Consider the following 19,348-nt stretch of genomic DNA (forward strand, 5'->3'; position numbering starts at 1 on the left):
TTCTCCCATTCATACTGATCTCTGCAAACCTGCGGTTTCCTCTGTTTAAAAGAACAACATTTGGGAAGTCACGTCCAGGGTGTCAAGTCCTCAGAGGGTGAAATGCTGTTCTGTAGAGACAACAGAAGGCTCCTTTCACAGTAGAAAAAGTTCCTTGCACGCTTGAAAAAAGCAAAGAGATTCAAAGGAGACTTCAGGATGAATACAGTCCCTACAGAATATGCTCAGTCATGTAATAGAGGAGATGGCTACTAAGGGGTTAAACTCATAAACTTTAGGTCCCTAAGCTCAAGAGATTTACTTTCAGAGAATGATGAAACTGGGTGGCTCTTCTATGAAGACATTCACATAACAGCAAGCAACCACTTTCAGAAAACAATAGTTCAAACCTGAAAACAGGCTACATTTCACCATCCATATACTTTCTCCAGACAAAGGCTCACAGGTATGCCACAGTCTTAATATTCAGGCGTACAACACTGCAAACTTGCTAATGACTCCAGCAATGACACAAAATGCCTTTGATCAACCGCACTGCTATATAAAACACCATAGCATGCCATTGAATGGAAATCAGGCACAACAGAAGAGCTATTATACGAGATACAGTACTACAGCATTCATCTCTTCAAACAGAAAAAGTTCAAAGAATATCAAAATCAGAAAATGAATAACAGAGTGAATTCCATCACTTAAAAAAAAAAAAAAAAAGAAAGAAAAAAAAAATTGCCAGAGGCTACATGATATCATATCAATACCCTTCAAAACAGCATTCCATCGGCTGGAATTATAACATGTTCTCCTTCCACCCAAGGCGCGCTGCGTCAGGAGTGTGTCACACTGAAAACCATAAACCAAAGCCCTGAAAATCCGAGGGCTTGAGAAGCTAATGCTGCCAGACTGGCATGACTAAACTCATCCAGCTTGTTTTCCAAGGTGGAGAGGCTGCTGAAGTCTGATGCATGCAAGAAGTCCTTGCGGGATGGCTGCAGCTCTGGAGGATGAACCTCTAGAGATAAAAGCACAAGTTGCTGCAGCTTGAGCTAATTTTTTCCAGCTGGGGCTGGAAGAGACTTATACCCGCTAGGGAGTCAGAGACTGAGGGGACTTGTAACACACCAACACTAAAAGTTACTCTAACATGAGGGATCCACCTCTGTTGCAAGTAAAATTCAGCCTCGTACCAGGAGGTCTGTGAACTTCTTGTGAAGTCCCATTAATGCTTTCAAAACAAAGCACCGAACAAAATAAGTTGGTACAACATCCCCCTTTCCAGCTCTTCGGTGAACACTGCGAATTCAGATTCACTCAGAGATTCCAGCACAGCATCAGAGCTGGACCGAAGTCACCCCCTGCATTTCTTCACACCAAAAACAGTACTAAGCACCCATTATTTGCTTTTCTAGTATTCTAAAACTGTTCTTTGGAGGCTGAAAGGACCGATCCAGTAATCAAAAGTAGGTCCAGGGCTTGGCTTTCAAACTGAAAATCATTATGGATAGCTCTCAGAAGAGAATCATAACTAAAAGACAGTAGTCAGTGAGATACATCTGCACCTTGTCAGGAGTGAACCTCGAAAACTTACTTTGGTGTGTGCAGCAGCACAGAGTTTGTTTGGTTTGCAAGACATTTAAATGAGCTTTCAGATTTCTGTAGCTACCTGGTGTCATTCTGAGTTCAGTGGGTTCTGCACAAGCCAGCTGAGCACAAGAGGTTCCACCTAAACATCAGGCAGCACTTCTGTGCCGGGCGGGTGCCGGAGCCCTGGCACAGGCTGCCCCGAGAGGGGCCGGGGGCTGCTCCTTGGAGAGCTCCCCGAGCCCAGGGACGTGGGGCAGGGCACCCTGCTGGGGCAGGGGGGGACAGGGGCACCCAGGGGTGTCCCCAGCCTCAGCCATTCTGCAATTCTATGAAATGGGATAGGAAACAAAAAAAAAAAAGTTTTAAAATAAAAATAAAAAGCCATGATTAAACATAAATTTTTGGCCCCCTGATTCCCTGTAGGTTGAGAACACTCCTGTCCATGGTAAAACACAGATCATGTTGAGTAGTCCATCCCTTATCCTGCTGCCTCCCAACCAGTAGACACCAGTGTGCTAAGGGACTACACCACATCCTGCAGCACAGTGCAGAACTTCTCCAGTTCAGCTGACCAAACCTGCGCTGCTCTAAATTTGGGAGATGTTTGTTCTGACCCCAAAGGCTATGCGGTCATGCTGCACAGCAGCAGGCCTAAGCTAATGAGCTTTGCCTCTCAGGAGAGCTAATTAGTTCTGGTATTCCAGCATGCTGATGCAGCAGTATTGCTCCCAGTCCTAGAACTAGATGGGTTGGGCTGGGCTGTGGGCAGTTCTGTGCAATGCTTCAGGCACAGCTTAGTCATGTAGGGCCTCATGGTATGTGACAAAGGCCCTGGTCAATATCTCATGTGGCAGCTTGAAATGAGATATTATAGGAAGAGGATTACACTCACCTCTGCAGGAAACACAGGCCAGTTTTGTTCATAGGTGAATTTGCAATGCAGCAAAGGACTACCACAACCTCAGCATCCAGTTTCCACTCTCCTAACCTAATCAAAACAACAAACCTCCAAATCCTTAGCTGAGCGTTTTTTTATTTTTTACTTTCTGTGTCCGTGTAATTGTGATTTGCCTCCTGTAATCATCTGAGCACACTCAACATAATTCATTCATTGTCAGTACATAGGCCACCACTGCCATTGACATTCTTGTGCCTCATCATATCACTCTCTGACACACAATTATGTTTTTGAAGGCTGAAATGCTTTGGTCTTTTAACAATCATGGGATCTAAGTAGGGGTGATTTTTGACCTGGGTATAATGTGATACATAAGAAGTTGAAACATGATCTGGTGTTGTCTTCTTGCCTTGCTCTCTGAGAGGTACAGATAACAAAATACACAATAGAGTGCAAAATTCAACCATGGCAAAAGGATCAGAAAGAGAGCAAAGCACAGAGGAAATGCACCACTATTTAATGTCTGTATAAGGGGTCAGATATAATGGAGGTGAGAGTGGAATAGGAACCAGGGAGAAAGGACACTTTCTTTCTTTCTTAATGGCATGATTCATGTTCAACATGAAATACCAGTGGAATGGATGGAGTACTGTTGTTGGAAGTGAAAAGCAAGTCCATGTTTTGGGTGTTGCACTTGGACTTTGGAGACTGGCAGTCAATCCCCTGTGCATGGATGTTAGCATTGTGTGTACAGACATAGATACATCCTTACATTAAGGGACATAGACTTTTATGGTTCAGAGGACACGCATTAACAGCAAGTTAGGTTCTTCTCTCCAGGTAATCCTGAATGAGGTTCAGGACACAACTTATGGCGCCTGACCTGAGTCATCTGATAAGCTCCAACCATAATAAATTTATGTAGGCATTTAGTACGATCTGAAATGCCCTTAGATATTTGAGACCTGTACACCATGGGACTGGCAAATATGACTTAGGGGATACCTGTATCCAACTAGGTGTTCACCTGGAGGCCAGGCAGGACAATCCTGGAGTGCTTCAAACACTAGATATCTTCATACAAGCAATATATAAAGCCCTGGACTTCTGCATAATATTGTCATCGAATCTTAAAGAGCAACTCAGTTCACACACACATCCACAACTCTCCTAGCTCTGCTGACTGGAATGACCAGGAGCAAGTTCAGATGCTTAAACACAGACTCCTACTGTTACTGTAGATGCACACAGGGCATAGGACTTACAGCAGCTCACACCCCTGCATGGTCATCTCTGTGGCTTCTCTGGCCTCTGACCTTACAAACACTCAAAAAAACACACTATGCTCTTTGACAGGAAATAGGAAACTAGTTGGGAGAAGGAAATTATTCTTCATGTAAAAGTAAGTTCCTACCCAAAAGTAAAGACAAACATAACATCAAGATGATCCAGAATGAACATGTCTTGGGGGGAGAGGCTATGTTGTTTGTTTTTTTAACATTTGTCAGAAAAATGAAGATTAAACTAAATACTCATTGAAGGTTGAACATAATTCTTAATTTAATCTGAAATTATATATTCAATCTTAAGAAGGTTTGGGGTTGCTTGGTAGTCTTTTTAGCTTTTTTTTTTTTTAATCAAACCATAAGTATATTTCAAAATAAAATAATATTCTTAATTGGAAACATTTGCTGAAATTAAAATAAGTTCACAAAGTGTTTCAGTAAATCTGAAATTCAGTCAAACTTAAAAGAAATTGAAAGAATGGGGCTGTTTCAGACAAAAATCTTTTATCCAACTTTCAACCCAAAATAAATGGACTCCATAAAAGAGGCTGAGTGAGGGGGCAGGGTGATAGCATCGAAATCCTACTTGCATGACTTACCATCATCCTTTTCTGAACTTAAATTACTTCTTGCTACATGCATAAGGTTTTTTCCCAGTTATTTTTATAGAGATTTGATGCCAAGTACACATTTTGGAAGCATAATAAGGAAGACAAAATAAAATCCAGCTCAGCAGTAACAGAATCATAGAATTTTAGAATCATCTAGTTTGGAAAAGACCTTAAAGATGATCACATCCAACCATCATCTTGACCTACCGAGTCCCATCACTGGATCATGTCCCTTAATGCCACATCCACACCTCTCTTAAATACCTCGAGGGATGGGGACTCCACCAGTTCCCTGGGCAGTCCATTCAAATGCTTGACCACCCTCTCTGTAAAGAAATTCTTCCTAATATCCAATATCCTAACATCCTCTGGCACAACTTGAGACCGTTAATAATGTCAACCATCCTCATATCTGGAAGATCTCCCAAAAGAACTTCCAGCTCTAAAGAACATGGTAGAAAGCAAGTTAGCTGGTCAGAGAAGGTCTGAAAAAAACATATAGACCTTGCATTGTAGAGAAAGATCAACAGACTTACAAACTCTCCCAGCAAGTGAGAAGAGAAACCCCAGACCGAGTACACTTCACTGAAACCCCTCCTCTTCCCTTCCTGTCCTCCCACCACTTAGCTCCCAGACATATAAGACTAAAGACTATGAGCCTGGTTTTCAGTACACCAATGACATATTTTTAATGACACGTGACAGAGAAGTCCAAACTACGTCCGGGGCTCCACACCAAAATGCCAACACGAAGCAACAGAAACTTCTTTCCACAAAGGCTTCACATGCAAAAAACACATGGAAGAGTAAGAGACATGGAGCAGTGTTAGCCCCATTTCCAGAAGTAGAGCTGTGGTAGGCACACAGACTTTTATGGTTTCGCTCAAATGAGGGGACACCAGATCCTATCATATGTCAAGTACATACCACACAGTATTCACAGGAACATAAGATAATTCAGTCTGAAGGGGACCTCAGGAGGTCTAACCTCCTGATCAAAGAGGTTCAACCATTAGGTAAAATGGTTATCACTAGTTTTCTCCTCCAGATTTTGCAGCAAGTTGCCCAGTATTTTTGCTAGAATACAGAAGGGTGTTCATGCAATAAAACTGTAAACTGAGTCAATATTTAAATATAACTTAATTCTGAGGTTACAATACAGATGTAGGCTAAGGCATCCACAGCAAACCGACCTAGAGATTATCACTGATACTGGGAATTGCAATACGAATGGAAAACTGTAGAAATGTGAAATATGCTCCCTGCACAAAATGCAAAGGTATGTCAAGAGATGAGATCTTTGTTACCTGTGATTCTGCTCCTGAAGTAAAGTCCCTGCATATAATTAAGCTTGAGTATCAGTATGAGTAAGTGTGTGTATGTTTGCATATATGTGTAAACAGAAAAGAATGATTACCATTCTGTTCCAAAAATCACACTTCTTTACTGTGGACAAGAGTCCAACATGACCAGGAACAAATGTGGCACCCCACACACACTAGAATGGACCTCAGTGCCGAGGAGCATACGTTGCAACACAAATACCTATCCAAATGTACACAGACCCCAGCAACCCTAGAGAAAATAAACCCCTCTTCCTTACTAGGTAAGATGATGACATCTTCCCCTGGGCCTGGGATGCTGCAGTTGAATCCACCCCAGCCTTCTTCTACATCCTTCCATGTCTCTGGGTGCGACCATTTCAAGACAGCATCAGAAGGAACTACAAAACAGGACATAGAAAGACATCATTATCATTTTCAGTAGCTGGAAGAATTATCATTTCTTTGATAGTTAAGCATCTGTGGTATTAACATCCTCCTTTTTTCACTGATGAAGCAACAGTAACTGCTTTTTGTTATCTTCCATCCTTAAAAGAAGTTTCCCAATAGAAAAAAAAAATCTTTCCCAGAATCATGTTTTTGGAGCTAAAGGGCAGGAAGATAACTGAAAAACAGACTCAAATTCTTTGGGATCCAACAAAACTAAGCAAACCTTAAGGTTTATCATCACACAGCTTATATTACGCTTTGTGCATATGCTTCACAACTACTTCATTATTTTTATGTACACCATCCAAAGCTCTGAGCACTTCGAACACAAAGTTAAAATGAACAAGTGAAAATAAAATCCAGTCACCTCTGCTTGGTGACAAAACCAGGCTATCGAAATGGTAAATAACTCTACCAGAAAGCACCAACTCTTCTCATGCATTTTTCTCCACCAGTGCTCTAGAAAACAGACTGAATTCCCAGTGTGTGCTAAAGTATGAAAGGTTTAAAAAAGAAAGAAAGAAAGAAAGAAAGAAAGAAAGAAAGAAAGAAAGGAAGGAAGGAAGGAAGGAAGGAAGGAAGAAAGGAAGGAAGGAAGGAAGGAAGGAAGGAAGGAAGGAAGGAAGGAAGGAAGGAAGGAAGGAAGGAAGGAAGGAAGGAAGGAAGGAAGGAAGGAAGGAAGGAAGGAAGGAAGGAAGGAAGGAAGGAAGGAAGGAAGGAAGGAAGGAAGGAAGGAAGGAAGGAAGGAAGGAAGGAAGGAAGGAAGGAAGGAAGGAAGGAAGGAAGGAAGGAAGGAAGGAAGGAAGGAAGGAAGGAAGGAAGGAAGGAAGGAAGGAAGGAAGGAAGGAAGGAAGGAAGGAAGGAGGAAGGAAGGAAGGAAGGAAGGAAGGAAGGAAGGAAGGAAGGAAGGAAGGAAGGAAGGAAGGAAGGAAGGAAGGAAGGAAGGAAGGAAGGAAGGAAGGAAGGAAGGAAGGAAGGAAGGAAGGAAGGAAGGAAGGAAGGAAGGAAGGAAGGAAGGAAGGAAGGAGTAATCAACTCTCACAAGCTTTTTAGCCCTTAGAAAAAACAGTCTTTATAAATTAATTGCCTACCTTTGCTGTGCCATCAGCAGAGGAGGGGAAGCCTTCGGGGAAGTCCTACACACTAAGTTTAGCATGCCCTACACTAACGCAGACAGGGCCTCCCTCTGGAGGCCTCTGCAAGCACCTACCTCTGTCCTACAACTGTGAAGGAAATTCTGGCATTTTTCTTTCCTGAGCAGGGCTCCTTTAGATATTGAAAACATAGGGGCAAGCTCATGCCTACATGCGGTGGACTAGACGCCACTCAATAACAACGTGGAGTAAAAAAACTCTCTGTTGCCAGCATAGGGAAACAGAAATTAACTCCAGGTTGAGCTCTTCAAGGCTGGGTCTTTGTTTCCTTATCTGTTCAGGGGGAAATGCTCTATAAAAAAAAATCTTTAAGCTTTATTGCTACATAAATCGTTATTGCCGTTAATAAACAGCAAGGCAGCTATGAAACTAAGAGCAAATTTTGGAGGTTTTCCTCATCTCTGGTGTATTATGCTGTCTGACTCAATGTGTAACTGTGCAGTAATGTCAAACTATTACACTAAGATCACTGTGGAGCACTAAAATACACTGTAGTTTTACATTCCTCGTGACCTTTCTGATCTCGTATGATATTTCTTAACAAAAGTTTATAGTCTTTTATAATGTGGAATCACACATTTATCACAAGCAATGGTAGATATGGCTCAATGAAATGCTTAAATGAATGCCAAGAGCCCCTGTTGGGTTGATAGATGTACAAAATATTGAAGTGAAATACGGCAATATATTTCTGAAAAAGTAGTAAAAAGGAAATAGCGTGGCTGCCAGACCAAACCTTTCAAAAGACTGTCACGCACCTGATGTAGGTAAAGTGACTCTTTCCTTCTCTTTCAGTGTGACCTGAATTATGTCAGCTCCTGTGACTGAAAACGGAGAATTAAAGGGAATTACAGCAAGGCCTTACAGATTAACCGAACCGAACCAACCAAACAAAAATATACAGTAAATAATTGCTACGTATGATTTTCTGAGAACATTTTACATTTCTAACAGCAAGATTTTTTAGGAACTATGCCTTTTTTTTCTACTCATTTTTGTCTTTTTTATACTTTGCAAAGGGATTAAACAAATACATTTTAATTTACAGATACTGAGGGTCTCAAGACAACTCATTAGAAACAGCTAAAAGAAAACATTCAACAATCAGAAATTCTAAGCTGGAACATGAATCTCATTTATCCCACTATAAATCCACAGCAGTTCCACTAACACAAGCAATATTACACCATTGAATGCATAATGTATTAACTGGCTCAAACAGCGAATTACAGCTTTTATTTTGTAGTTTGGTTTTGATTTTTTTTCCCCCCAAATCTGGTATCTAAAAGAGATGCTTTAATTAGTCAGACTTTATAGTCTGAAGACAGGGACCCTGTGTTCTGTGCTGTGAAAAGAGGTCAGAAGCAATTATCACAGTTGTAACCTTTCTGCCAGTTCATTGTCAGCAGGAGAAGGGCCAGGATAATGCAAATCAAACTAAGAGGAGCAGAAGAAAACTGCTTCAGACCCAGCTAAAAGGCTACCTCTTCTTCAGCTCCAGTGGCATATAAAGGCATTTCCTTTCAGTCACCAGACTGGAACAATCGTAGGTTAAAATAGAAACACTCTGCCAAACACATAAATCTCCTGTCCACTGTCCAACCCCTTATGATGACCCTAAAATACCATTGGAAGATTTTTTGGGGGGTAGAAGAATTGTATAAATAAAGCCATTGTCAGAACCTCCCTCAGTTCCAGAACACACCAGGAACTTTCCTACACGTGTATCAACCCACCGATGGGACTTCATGCCATATTGTAATTTACTTATTTTATCTTTAAACAAGTCTCTGTACACTCAGACTGTGAGAGCCTCCCTTCCCTACCTCCCTCCTTTTCTCCCAGTGCAACTGAGCAAATTTAAAATAACTGAGGTTCATTAATTTTAAGTGTTCAATAAATTAGTATGAATAATCAAAAAACTTGATTCTTTCTGATAATTACTATTTGATGTCAGTTGAAAGCACTCGATTGAGTTAGCAGCATATGCTCCTATGCCAAATGAGGCTTCCATAATTAAATAGAAACTGATTCCATGAGGTTTTCTCATGTCTGATTAATTAGTAATCAGGTGCCTCAGCCCTGTTCTTCAGTGACACCTTCTCTCTCGATGGTAGCTGTTGTCTGATCCATATTCACTCAAGCCAATCTGCCCGAAATCATCACACAGGGCTTAAACTGAACAATATCGTGTCCTTGGGTGGCCACAAGGTGAACCTCTGAGAGGAAAAAATGACACGAAGATGCTAATTTAAAGTCTTTAGCATATTGTTCATCTGGCTTTTGGACAACACTCATCTGTAGGTACTTATCTCCCCCAAAATTACCCCTTGTGAAGGGCATACTTCTCACTGAACATTAAATGATGACAAGCTAGTCAGCCTGAACTCTCACAGTATCACTGGAGGTATCTCAAAAGAGCTATGCATCCATCTTATTATACACATAGGATGAAATATTCTATAGTGAGGTACCTTTCTCCCCCTCTCTCGACTATAAGGAGGGCAGGGTAAGCTTAGACAACTACAGTTAGATACAGGAATTAGATGAAATTAATCTCTCTGGCAGAGCTCTTCCTCTTGGCTACCCCAGCTAGCCAGAAAGACAAAGTAGCACCTTCAGACCAGCAGTCTGGGATCATGAGGTTGCTCACAAACAACAATAACCTACCTCGAAAAGCCAGTTTTGATCTTTTGTTTTCTATTTATGGTGGCCTTCCTTATCTTGTCAATTATAGCAGGGCAAATTTGGAACCAAAGGTGTTACATCAATACACAGTAGTGTTAGGAAAAGTGAGAAAACCAAGCCCTGACGTTATCTTTTTTTCAATAAATAAGTTTTGTCATTTTTTATTTCTTTCCCCTTAATTTTGCAGGCACTACAGTGCAATCGTCTAATTAAGGATGTATGTATTGTTCAGAGAAAAGCTGTTCTTCTAATTAAATCCTCAGGGGGCATAAAATCTGATCAATTTGCTATATAGATCTCATAAAGGGGTTCAGTCCCCTTACACAGTGAAGAAAGTAACAGTTAAGAGGTGCAGCCATGTTCTGAGTCAGATGCAGAACAGAAGACTCTCATATTTGAAGTGGCATCCAACCACACAGTGTGACAATTCAAACCATTATAAGCCATCGATACCCTATGCAGGAATGTGGGGCTGAATTCTCTACAGCCCTGACACTTGCACAATTATTAATGTCAACTGACTCTAAAGTGCAATGGGTGTGAATCAGAAGCATTTTGTTGCTTTTTCCCAGAAAAACTCACGAAAACTGATCAAAGAAGGAAAGATACAGGCCTGGAGAATAATCAAGACCACAGTGACACAGTCCTTCTGTTTGTTTTGTTTTGCCATTGAGTATGTTATCATTGTTTCTGTACAGGACAGGAAGAGATATAGGCAGTACAGACGAAGGACATCATTAGTAAACATTGAATTAAGGTGACTCTTCACAAAATTTAGTTATAAGGCTCCAGGGTTTAGTTGTATAAAACCTTTATAAGGCTCATCAATTTTCTGTCTTATTACAGCTCTTCCTGGATGCTTGGGCTGTGAATCATAAATATAGGCCTTCTTGACTATACTCCCAGTAACTTTCTTCTGGTTTAGGGCTCCTTGAGTGAACATGAAGGAGGAGCAACCTAGTCTTTTATCAGCTTTGCAGTGACAGGGAATTTTGCCTGTGGATATTAGGAAGGGCTGAAACCAGGATAAATGGCTCCAATAGCCTGACTTACAAATAACAAGCAACTCTCTGCTATTTAACATCAATTGGGCTAACATACATCACAGGCGAATCAAAACTTTTAGACACCACAATCAACAACACGGTGAGACACACCTCTAGAAACTGGAGAAGCTGGGATAGGATATTTTGCCATCATCTGCCAGGGACTGTTAGAGCAGGAACGCAGAAATACGGTATTCTGGGGACACTGCAGTGAGGAGAAGTGATGTAAAATATATCTGGGCTAATGGAGACTGATCTGGGCTAGCGGAGACTGCTTACAGCAGATCAGTATTTGCAGTGATGGAGATGAAGGCACAAAATTCCTCCTGCAGATATCACACAGTCGAAAGAGCATACCTGAAAGGATTATGAGGCATTTCTTTATTTCTGCAACTGACCTGCTGAAACAACTGATGTGGGGTGAATTTTATCGAGATGGAAGAATAGTCATGCCTATACAACTAGTCCCCTCAAACAAATTAACACAATTTTCAGGTCTTTTACCTGGGATTCCCCTTTTTCCCTGAGCAACAAGGCTGAAGAAAATTTCTCTGTGTATTTTCTTTATTCTAATACTAGAAACAACCATTCTTAAGAGCCTGTTTTTCTCCTATACAAAGCAGATACAACAACCCATGGAGTAAAACGGAAGTGAGATCGCTCTTTAGGAATTCAGAAAGACAATAAGTGTAATCAAATTATTTTTTGAACAACTACAGAAACTGCAAACCTGCTTCTGACACAGCAGTAATAGGAGGCTGGGCCTCAGGCTTTCTTAACAACTCACACATGAGCAGCCCGAGCAAAGTCAGCAGGATGACCTGTCTCCGCAAAAGCTGTGTCTACTGAAAAATGTATTTGGGGTAAATAAAAAGTTTGATAATCCTTTCAGTGATGTTTGCAATAATGTTTGTGACAAGCGGTTCAATTTTAGAAAAAAAAAAAAAAAAAAAAAAAAGCCAAGAGGGATGTGGAGATGAAGCAAGCCAACACTTTGTTTTATTCCAAAAGAAAATGGTTTAAACATTTCAAAAGTGAACAAAAAGGAAACAACATCTCTCTGGTTTTTAGCCAATTCCAGTATTGCCCAGAGACCTTAACCAAGGAGCAGTACCATGCTGTGGTACCATATGCTCGTATTTGTAACAGACTTAAAAAGCTCATAATGTTATTATTGTAATTTACACAGGATATTTCTCCTAAAAATATCCCAGATGTCCCAGTGTGACGTTTCTTTCCACCTCTGTTGTTACAATAATGGTGGTTTTTTTTATTGATACAGTATGGTCACATCATGGGAAGGCCACCCTCCTGAAACATGGTTGAGCCACAATGGATCAGTGTTGAGGAAGCCACATGCTGGAGCCCATCACAGACCTTTGAGGAGCACCTCTCTTTAGATTATTTTCAAAAGAACTCGTGGGTTGGTTAACAGGGTTGATGTATGTAGGTAGCAGCAAGCACTTTTGTTAAAAGATCTCTGCATAGGTGCCCCACATGGCAGAAACACTCTCCATTACGATTATTTCTCCCCATTCAGCTTCCCTTGCATTGTGCCACGCCAAGGTCTCATTTACAAAAGTGTGAGCATGCAACACATCAGGGCAACTTAACTCCTTTAATCCCCTCCATACGGTACATTTTCTTGCCTTTTGTGTCAGACAGACATTTTTTTTCTTCCCCAAAGAGAAACACTTGCATGTCGCTGGGCAATTTTGGACAGGGGGAGTGTGCACAGCGCCTGAGCCGGACACGAGCTGCCGGCCAAGGTGGCTTCGTTCAGCTGCCTGCTTCGTTTGAATAACAATATCTTCTCCACCATCGGGTCTTCCCTCCCCTTCTCCTCCTTTTTTCCCCCTGTGTGAATTTGGGAGCCTGCCCGTGAATGAGCTGGCATCTGATACGTATTTACCGACGTTAATTTTGGATGTAGCGCACCCCTGCCACTTCCCCGCCGTTTGCCCTAAAAGGCTTTCCAGCGGGCACAAAGGCAGAGGGTCAAAAGTAAGGTGACCCCTGACAGAATGTACAATTATTAGAACGAAGCGGGACACAAGCAGCTGTCGAAACCCCACCGGCACGGCAAAGTGCTTCCAAAAGTCAGCGTATGAATAATACGCCGGAGCTCTCCCCTCCGCCCCGCCAGGGCCGGCGACGTTGTGCGGGAAGAATGATGGCCTTCCCGAGCAGCTGCAATAATTGTGTCCCCATTGTCCCCCGGCCCTCCCCCGGCCACCCCCTACAAGTGCCCATTGTGGGCGCGGGGTCGGGTGATTATATGCTTGGGCTGATGCCGTTTGCGCCCAGCTGCCCGGCTGCTGACACACGAGCACCGAGAGGGGGGATCCGCGTCTGCGAGACGGGCCTCCAACATACCAGACCTTTTACATAAGTCAAACAGGAACAAATGACTCTTTATCGGCCCCTTCTCCCTTTGAAGTGGCGGCTGCTTATGGGCCCTTACAGCTTTTCCTCCTTAGCCCGAGCAAACATCCTCCTTTTGATATGCTACATGCTCATTATCTCTGCCCCATTTAATGATTTTTGATTGAAGGGTGGCAGCACGGTTGCCAAGAGGGTAGCTAAAGAGGCTCCACACAGGCAGGACTACAAGAAAGGCTTTCCTTGTGCAGCAGCCTAAATTTGGAGTTTCTTAACAGTGTGTTCTTGTTCTTAGCAGCAGATAAGGGCTGAGCGTGAAATTCTTAATTAAGCAGTAAATAGAGAGTGGGGTGTCAGCAGATGCAGCCTGTAGCCATGGAGACCAAGTCACATGAAGGAGGGAGCTGAGACTAAACGCCGGCCCCAGGCTCGGGCATGACTGACAGCTGAAGAATCCGACAAAGCTTGTAAACGGGATTAATTAGTGGGCTAATTATTTCATATAGTTAAATGTAACTAAAAAATAAAAACAGCTTGCAGAGTTAGGCGGGAAAGCGTTCTGAAGGCCAGGCCTTCAAGCGTTGTCCTCTCTGGGTTGGTGCGTGGACTTGTGGGGTTTTAAGGCCAGAAGGGACTATTGTGGCAGCCTTCCCCGACCTCCTATGGAGCATGAATCCTGCCCCATGAGGACTCTAATAGCTTCTCACAGAGCTGGAGCATATTTCTCTGAAAAGAAGCCCAACTATCATCTAAGGACCTTGAGTGATGGAAAGTCCACCACATGCCACGAGTCTGCTCTGATGGCTAATTATCCTCACCCTCTCAGCCTGCACAGAGATTAGGAGAGAAATTAAACGGCACACCAGGGCTACGAATCTGTTCGCTTTATTTCAGACTTCTACCCTACCAACAGTGTTAGATATTAGGTACTCAACACTGAATTATTGATCTCACTGCTATAAAAGTCCTGGCTGAAAATGTTCATAGCATGAATTATACATGTTAGGTGTTTTCATAAATTTTCCCTCGTGTATTCTGGGTGATTGTTTCTCTCTATATTAAAATGAGAAACAACATCGAGCTCTTCGTATAATAAAAATCAGAATGAAAGGAAGGCAAATGAGGAACAAGAATGTATCTATGATGCAAGAGTGATATATGCTGGCCTGATCACCTTTTCCCAGTCTTCCCAAGGCCATCATCGCCTCTATTTTCAACTGTAAAAAGAGGCCAAGAAACAGGCATCTTCTGAGATTTCCCATGCTGCTCTATTTATGAAACTGCAACTCAGGATATGCAAACTGAAAAAAGGTTGACTTTCATATTTGCAAGAACAAATTTGCACTGTGAGACAACTGAAATAATTTTTAAAAAGCAGTATTTTTTCCAGTGGATACCCAACATGATCTCTACTCAACAGCTGTATCCGTACTAGCAGACTAAACAAGGCCAAGCTATGGGACTAAGAACTGGCTCCCAGTAATCTGCATGGCAATATTGCTGGCCAACTTTCTGGCACAGCTTTGGCCCAGACTGGTGCACTCTCCCAGATGGTGACCATTATGGTTTGGGAGTTAGCACAGGACAGGGATCTTTCCTAATTTGAAGCCTGGGTGCATCCAGCCTGTTTTGAGAGAGAAAATGTTAAGCTGTATGGACACAAGCTGTGCAATACCAGTTGGCCTCAGGACCAGAGATAGACGTGGCAAGTATGACCCCTCAGACTGAGGTTAAGGGATAGGCTTCCTCATTTCTCCTCAGTTTTTATTGCTGTCAGACTGTTTAGCGGACTACCTGCCTTCATTCCAGCCATGTTTTCCTTTCTTCTCTCCCAGTGATTGTTCCAGTTGCTCTTTTCTAAGCAGATCCTATATGAGAAAGCCATTTGCATGCCATCTCCACAGTGTAAATCAAAAGCAATTCACTAAAATGAACGGATTAGATCAGTGACAAAATTCCCTGTTCCTGTGAAAATCAGAATCTTGATACTTTAGTTTCCCTGTATGATGAACACGAATGATAAGCTATGCTTCTCAAAGGCACAGAAGTGCCTTTGTGATTCCAGATTCTACTACTATTAATGACAGCAAAAATCATTACCTTGCCTTTTACATAGAGAACTTAGACCCTTAGAAAAGAATTTGCTTGAAAAAGGGAATTATGGGAACTGTCCACATCTTAAAAGAATAAATTAAATTTGAAGGTACTGACAATTCTAATAAATATCATTAAATACCCGAATTTCTTAAAGAAGAGACCACCATACTTCATGATCCAGTGTACAAAGCCACCACTCTCAGATGTGAAGGTTTATGATGCTTTTGAAAGTTTACAGTCACAAGAAAAGACATTGTTCAGTAATCCTATTGCTTTCAGTGGGCTTATCCTAGATAGATTGCACATGGTTTATTAATGATATATGTGATATGGGACCAGCTGACACCAGAGATCATTAGTGGAACTTAATGCCTTTTCCTCTCCAAAACACCAATTCAAATTCAACTGATGTCATCTCACCCACTATTTATGATACATTCCTGTTCTTGATAGATTAGGCATCAGCTAGATCAGATAGACACCAACCTGATGTGCATGCATTTACCTATTTGATTGGTCTTATTGGAGGACTGCATGCTTATTGAAAGGCCATTTAAAGACTTTCTTGTGTCTAAGGGTTTTTAATGCCTGGGGGCTTTAATTGAAAAGACATTAGCTCTGTCACCATTCTTGAACAAGAATGTACAATATATCCCTCATATTGCACTTACCCAAGTAGGTTAGCTTCCTCAGTCTGCTGTCAAGGTACCAGTCACAGTTCCTGTGATGACCATAGGAAGGCAGTGACTGGAGTGGTTGTCCAGTTCTTTTTCCACAGGACACTATAACCTCAGGATGGGCAGGAAGATCCTCGTGTTCCACCAGCAAGTAATTCCCAGTTGTGAAGTTGCTAAATGTCACTGAATACTAGAGAAGAGGGAACCAAAATAAACACATCTGTCTCTGTGAATATAGCTCCACAGAGTACAGTATAACAGGAATAAAGAGGATGATGTTCCACATGTGCAACATATTCTTCTGCAAAACACGTACTGAAAACATGGAAGAGAGTGGGGAAAATTAAGTAGGAGGTGATGGTGAATGCAGATAAAATTCCCTTGTCACCTTAAAAGATACAGAAGAACTATGTCTTCTGAAAACCATCCTTTGATATGTCTCAAGATAATATGAATTTTGTAAATTTCTTAGCAACACATTGAACTTTCATCTACTATGTCCAAAATCTTATTCCTACTCCAAGTCACTTCTGAGAGCTTCAGGACTAGGTCGTCATATCTAAACCCTGCCTATAAATATAGAGAGATTTTTTGAGTGCACTTAACGCTTTTTTTTTCCTCTCTCTGCCCACCCAGAAAGATAAAAGCATGACTATCTCTTCCAAATATAATTTAGAAATTATAAAAACTGTCTGTGTTACCTGGAGCTGTTTGCTGACCAAAGGGTTGTCGAATGTCAGTGTGTAAGTCTCTTTATCCAAAAGAAGAACCATCCAGCCATATGGGTTTGATAAAGTATCAGGGACGTAATTGACTGTGGTTGTCTTATTCCTACTGTCAGTCACGGTTAAATTATAGGGAAAGTCTGGAGCCTCTTTTCTGTAGGAAAAAAAAAAAAATCCCTTTTTTTTTACTCAGCTCTGTCATTTTGCAACCTTTACAGTTCTATTTTTATTTGAATTACAGTAGTATATGCTGTCTCTCTCTCAGAATGTGACTTCATTTGTGTAGTTCTTTACAAACACAGTAAGAAACGATCTCTGCCTGAAGAGCCATAAAAAGAGAGAAAGAGAGACAAAGGGTTGAAGATAAAAGGCACAGAGGAGCAAGGCTTGTGCCAAAGCAGAGCAATGGCAACAGCCAGGGTACCAACTCCTGTACTCCTGTACTGTCAGGATATTACCCCATCCACCAGACTCATGATCCTCAGGCCCAACTTCCAGGATCTTCATCTTCATACAACGGTTTGATAGAGTTTCCTGGTTAGTCCTACTTAAGCAGTCAGAAGTTTTATTAAGGCTGAAGGTGAGAAAATCCTGTATAATTAAAAATGCTGCACTGTGCCTGGCTCAGCATGCAGTACAAAGCTGGGGCTGCTGCAGACTGATGAAAGACTTCATAAAGTGGGTGAACATTTAGTACAGCGTGTCTGCTGAGCATCCAAATGAGAACTCAACACCCTTTTTCACTAGCTCTTTCCTCTTCTAATTCCTATCCAATCTAGTCAGAGGAAAAACTTCCTGAAAATATCACCAATAGCAATGATATCCTGAATGGCTAAAAACCCTTTAAAATTAAGACAGCTGGGGGCCTTTCTCTACTAAAAATAGCAAATAACGCAGTGAGGCTGGAATGGATATAACTACCTGCCTTGAGTATGGCCGAAAATTTACACTGCTTCCTCTCCAGGTACAGACTCCATCTTTTTCCTGCACATACACTTTTTTTCAAATTATGCTAAACTGACCTTGATTTTTGAGCTTCTAGCCAGATTAACTTCTTGCTAGTACTACTGTGAGTTTCCCTAAGATACAAGGCTGTGTAATGTAATGTGTAAAAATACAGAATACTCTGCTTTCAGGAATTCATTTGTTGAAGCCAACAAACTGCGTGAAGAAAAGGATAAAGATGAAAGGCCGCTAACCTTTCTGATGTTCAGGTATTGAACATCGTCTCTGCATGTCTGATCATAAGCTGTTTTAAAACAAAGATTTTAATTCCAATCCTCAGCATCTTGCATACTTGCAACAGCTCTTGAAACAGATACAAACTATGGTTTAAACTATGTTCTGGTTAGCTACACAGCGCTACTGCTCCACATCTGGAACTTGACCGAGAAGGTCTTTGAGCAGCTTCCAAAGACACCACAGAAGGCCTTACTGACTTATAAAGCAACACAGATGGACTTATTTTGTGAGTGGATCATGCCACTCACATTAAATATCAACAGAGAAAAAGTAGCCCATACTTCAAGACCGAAGGTGATAAAATACTGTTTCACTCAAATTGGTACACGACACCCAGGCCCATGATATATGAAAGACATAGGAAGAGTGAAGTCACGGCAGCTGGAATTTACCTTTTTTAATTTTAAGCACTGAACTACGGTCATACCTGCTCCCTCTAGAGGCAACAAGGAGCATCAAGCTCCTCCAGAGGATGTCAGACGTGAGGTGGGCTAAAACGTTCTCTGCAGCTGCTTTTTCTCCATGACCTGAATGAATTTGTGCAACAAGACTTCCACATGAGAAATCACATTCTGATATCAAAAGTCAGGAAGAATAAATCCTAGCCTAAGAACCTCCTCCCTGTCTCCTTACTGCACATACATGCACAGACTGCCTAAGCTTGTCTGAGAATTTGATGCATCTCATTGTGGCACCCTTCTCAGTAGAAACTGGCAGAGATTATTTCCTATCCTGAGCATAATCCCAGTTGGTTTGCAAAGGGGTTAATGTGAGGCTGGCTAAATCACTACAAATACAGGAGGAACTCTGATGGCAGCATCCACAATTCCTGTTGAAGACTTCCCATTCTAGAAAGGGTTTTACCCCATCATCACCAACATCTCCCATCCCATGCCCCCACAGTACTAGGGCTGCTTGTTAGAAAATTGTGGTTTCAGCTGCAAAACCACAACTCACAAGTTTTTTCCTACTTCTTGCATTTCTACATATTATGCGTGGGGAATTGATAGGGATACATGCCCTAGGACTGCAGATCATTCCCAGCAGAGGAGAAGCCTTGCTGGCTTGCCAGGGTACCCTGGGGCCATGATTCTGCCATAAAGATGAATGCCGCAGATTTACGCATGAATCAAACGCTGCTGCAGGATCAAGGCAAGTTGACGATTTCACCTTTAGTCCACTTAGTCAG

General features: G+C 41.8%; 1 protein-coding gene across 1 annotated transcript in view; it reads right to left on the reverse strand.

Annotated features, from left to right (window-relative positions):
• Positions 1–19,348, reverse strand: part of PKHD1 (PKHD1 ciliary IPT domain containing fibrocystin/polyductin) — a 256,426-nt gene that overhangs the window by 94,013 nt on the left and 143,065 nt on the right. The window contains exons 47-50 of the mRNA XM_066993217.1: positions 16,894–17,071; positions 16,187–16,382; positions 8,061–8,126; positions 5,980–6,099 (exon numbers count right to left, since the gene is read on the reverse strand). Coding sequence (XP_066849318.1) covers positions 5,980–6,099; positions 8,061–8,126; positions 16,187–16,382; positions 16,894–17,071 — 560 coding nt within the window. The remainder of the gene's footprint in view (positions 1–5,979; positions 6,100–8,060; positions 8,127–16,186; positions 16,383–16,893; positions 17,072–19,348) is intronic.

This window comes from Anser cygnoides, chromosome 3 (genome assembly GCF_040182565.1).
Source record: "Anser cygnoides isolate HZ-2024a breed goose chromosome 3, Taihu_goose_T2T_genome, whole genome shotgun sequence".
Taxonomy (NCBI): domain Eukaryota; kingdom Metazoa; phylum Chordata; class Aves; order Anseriformes; family Anatidae; genus Anser; species Anser cygnoides.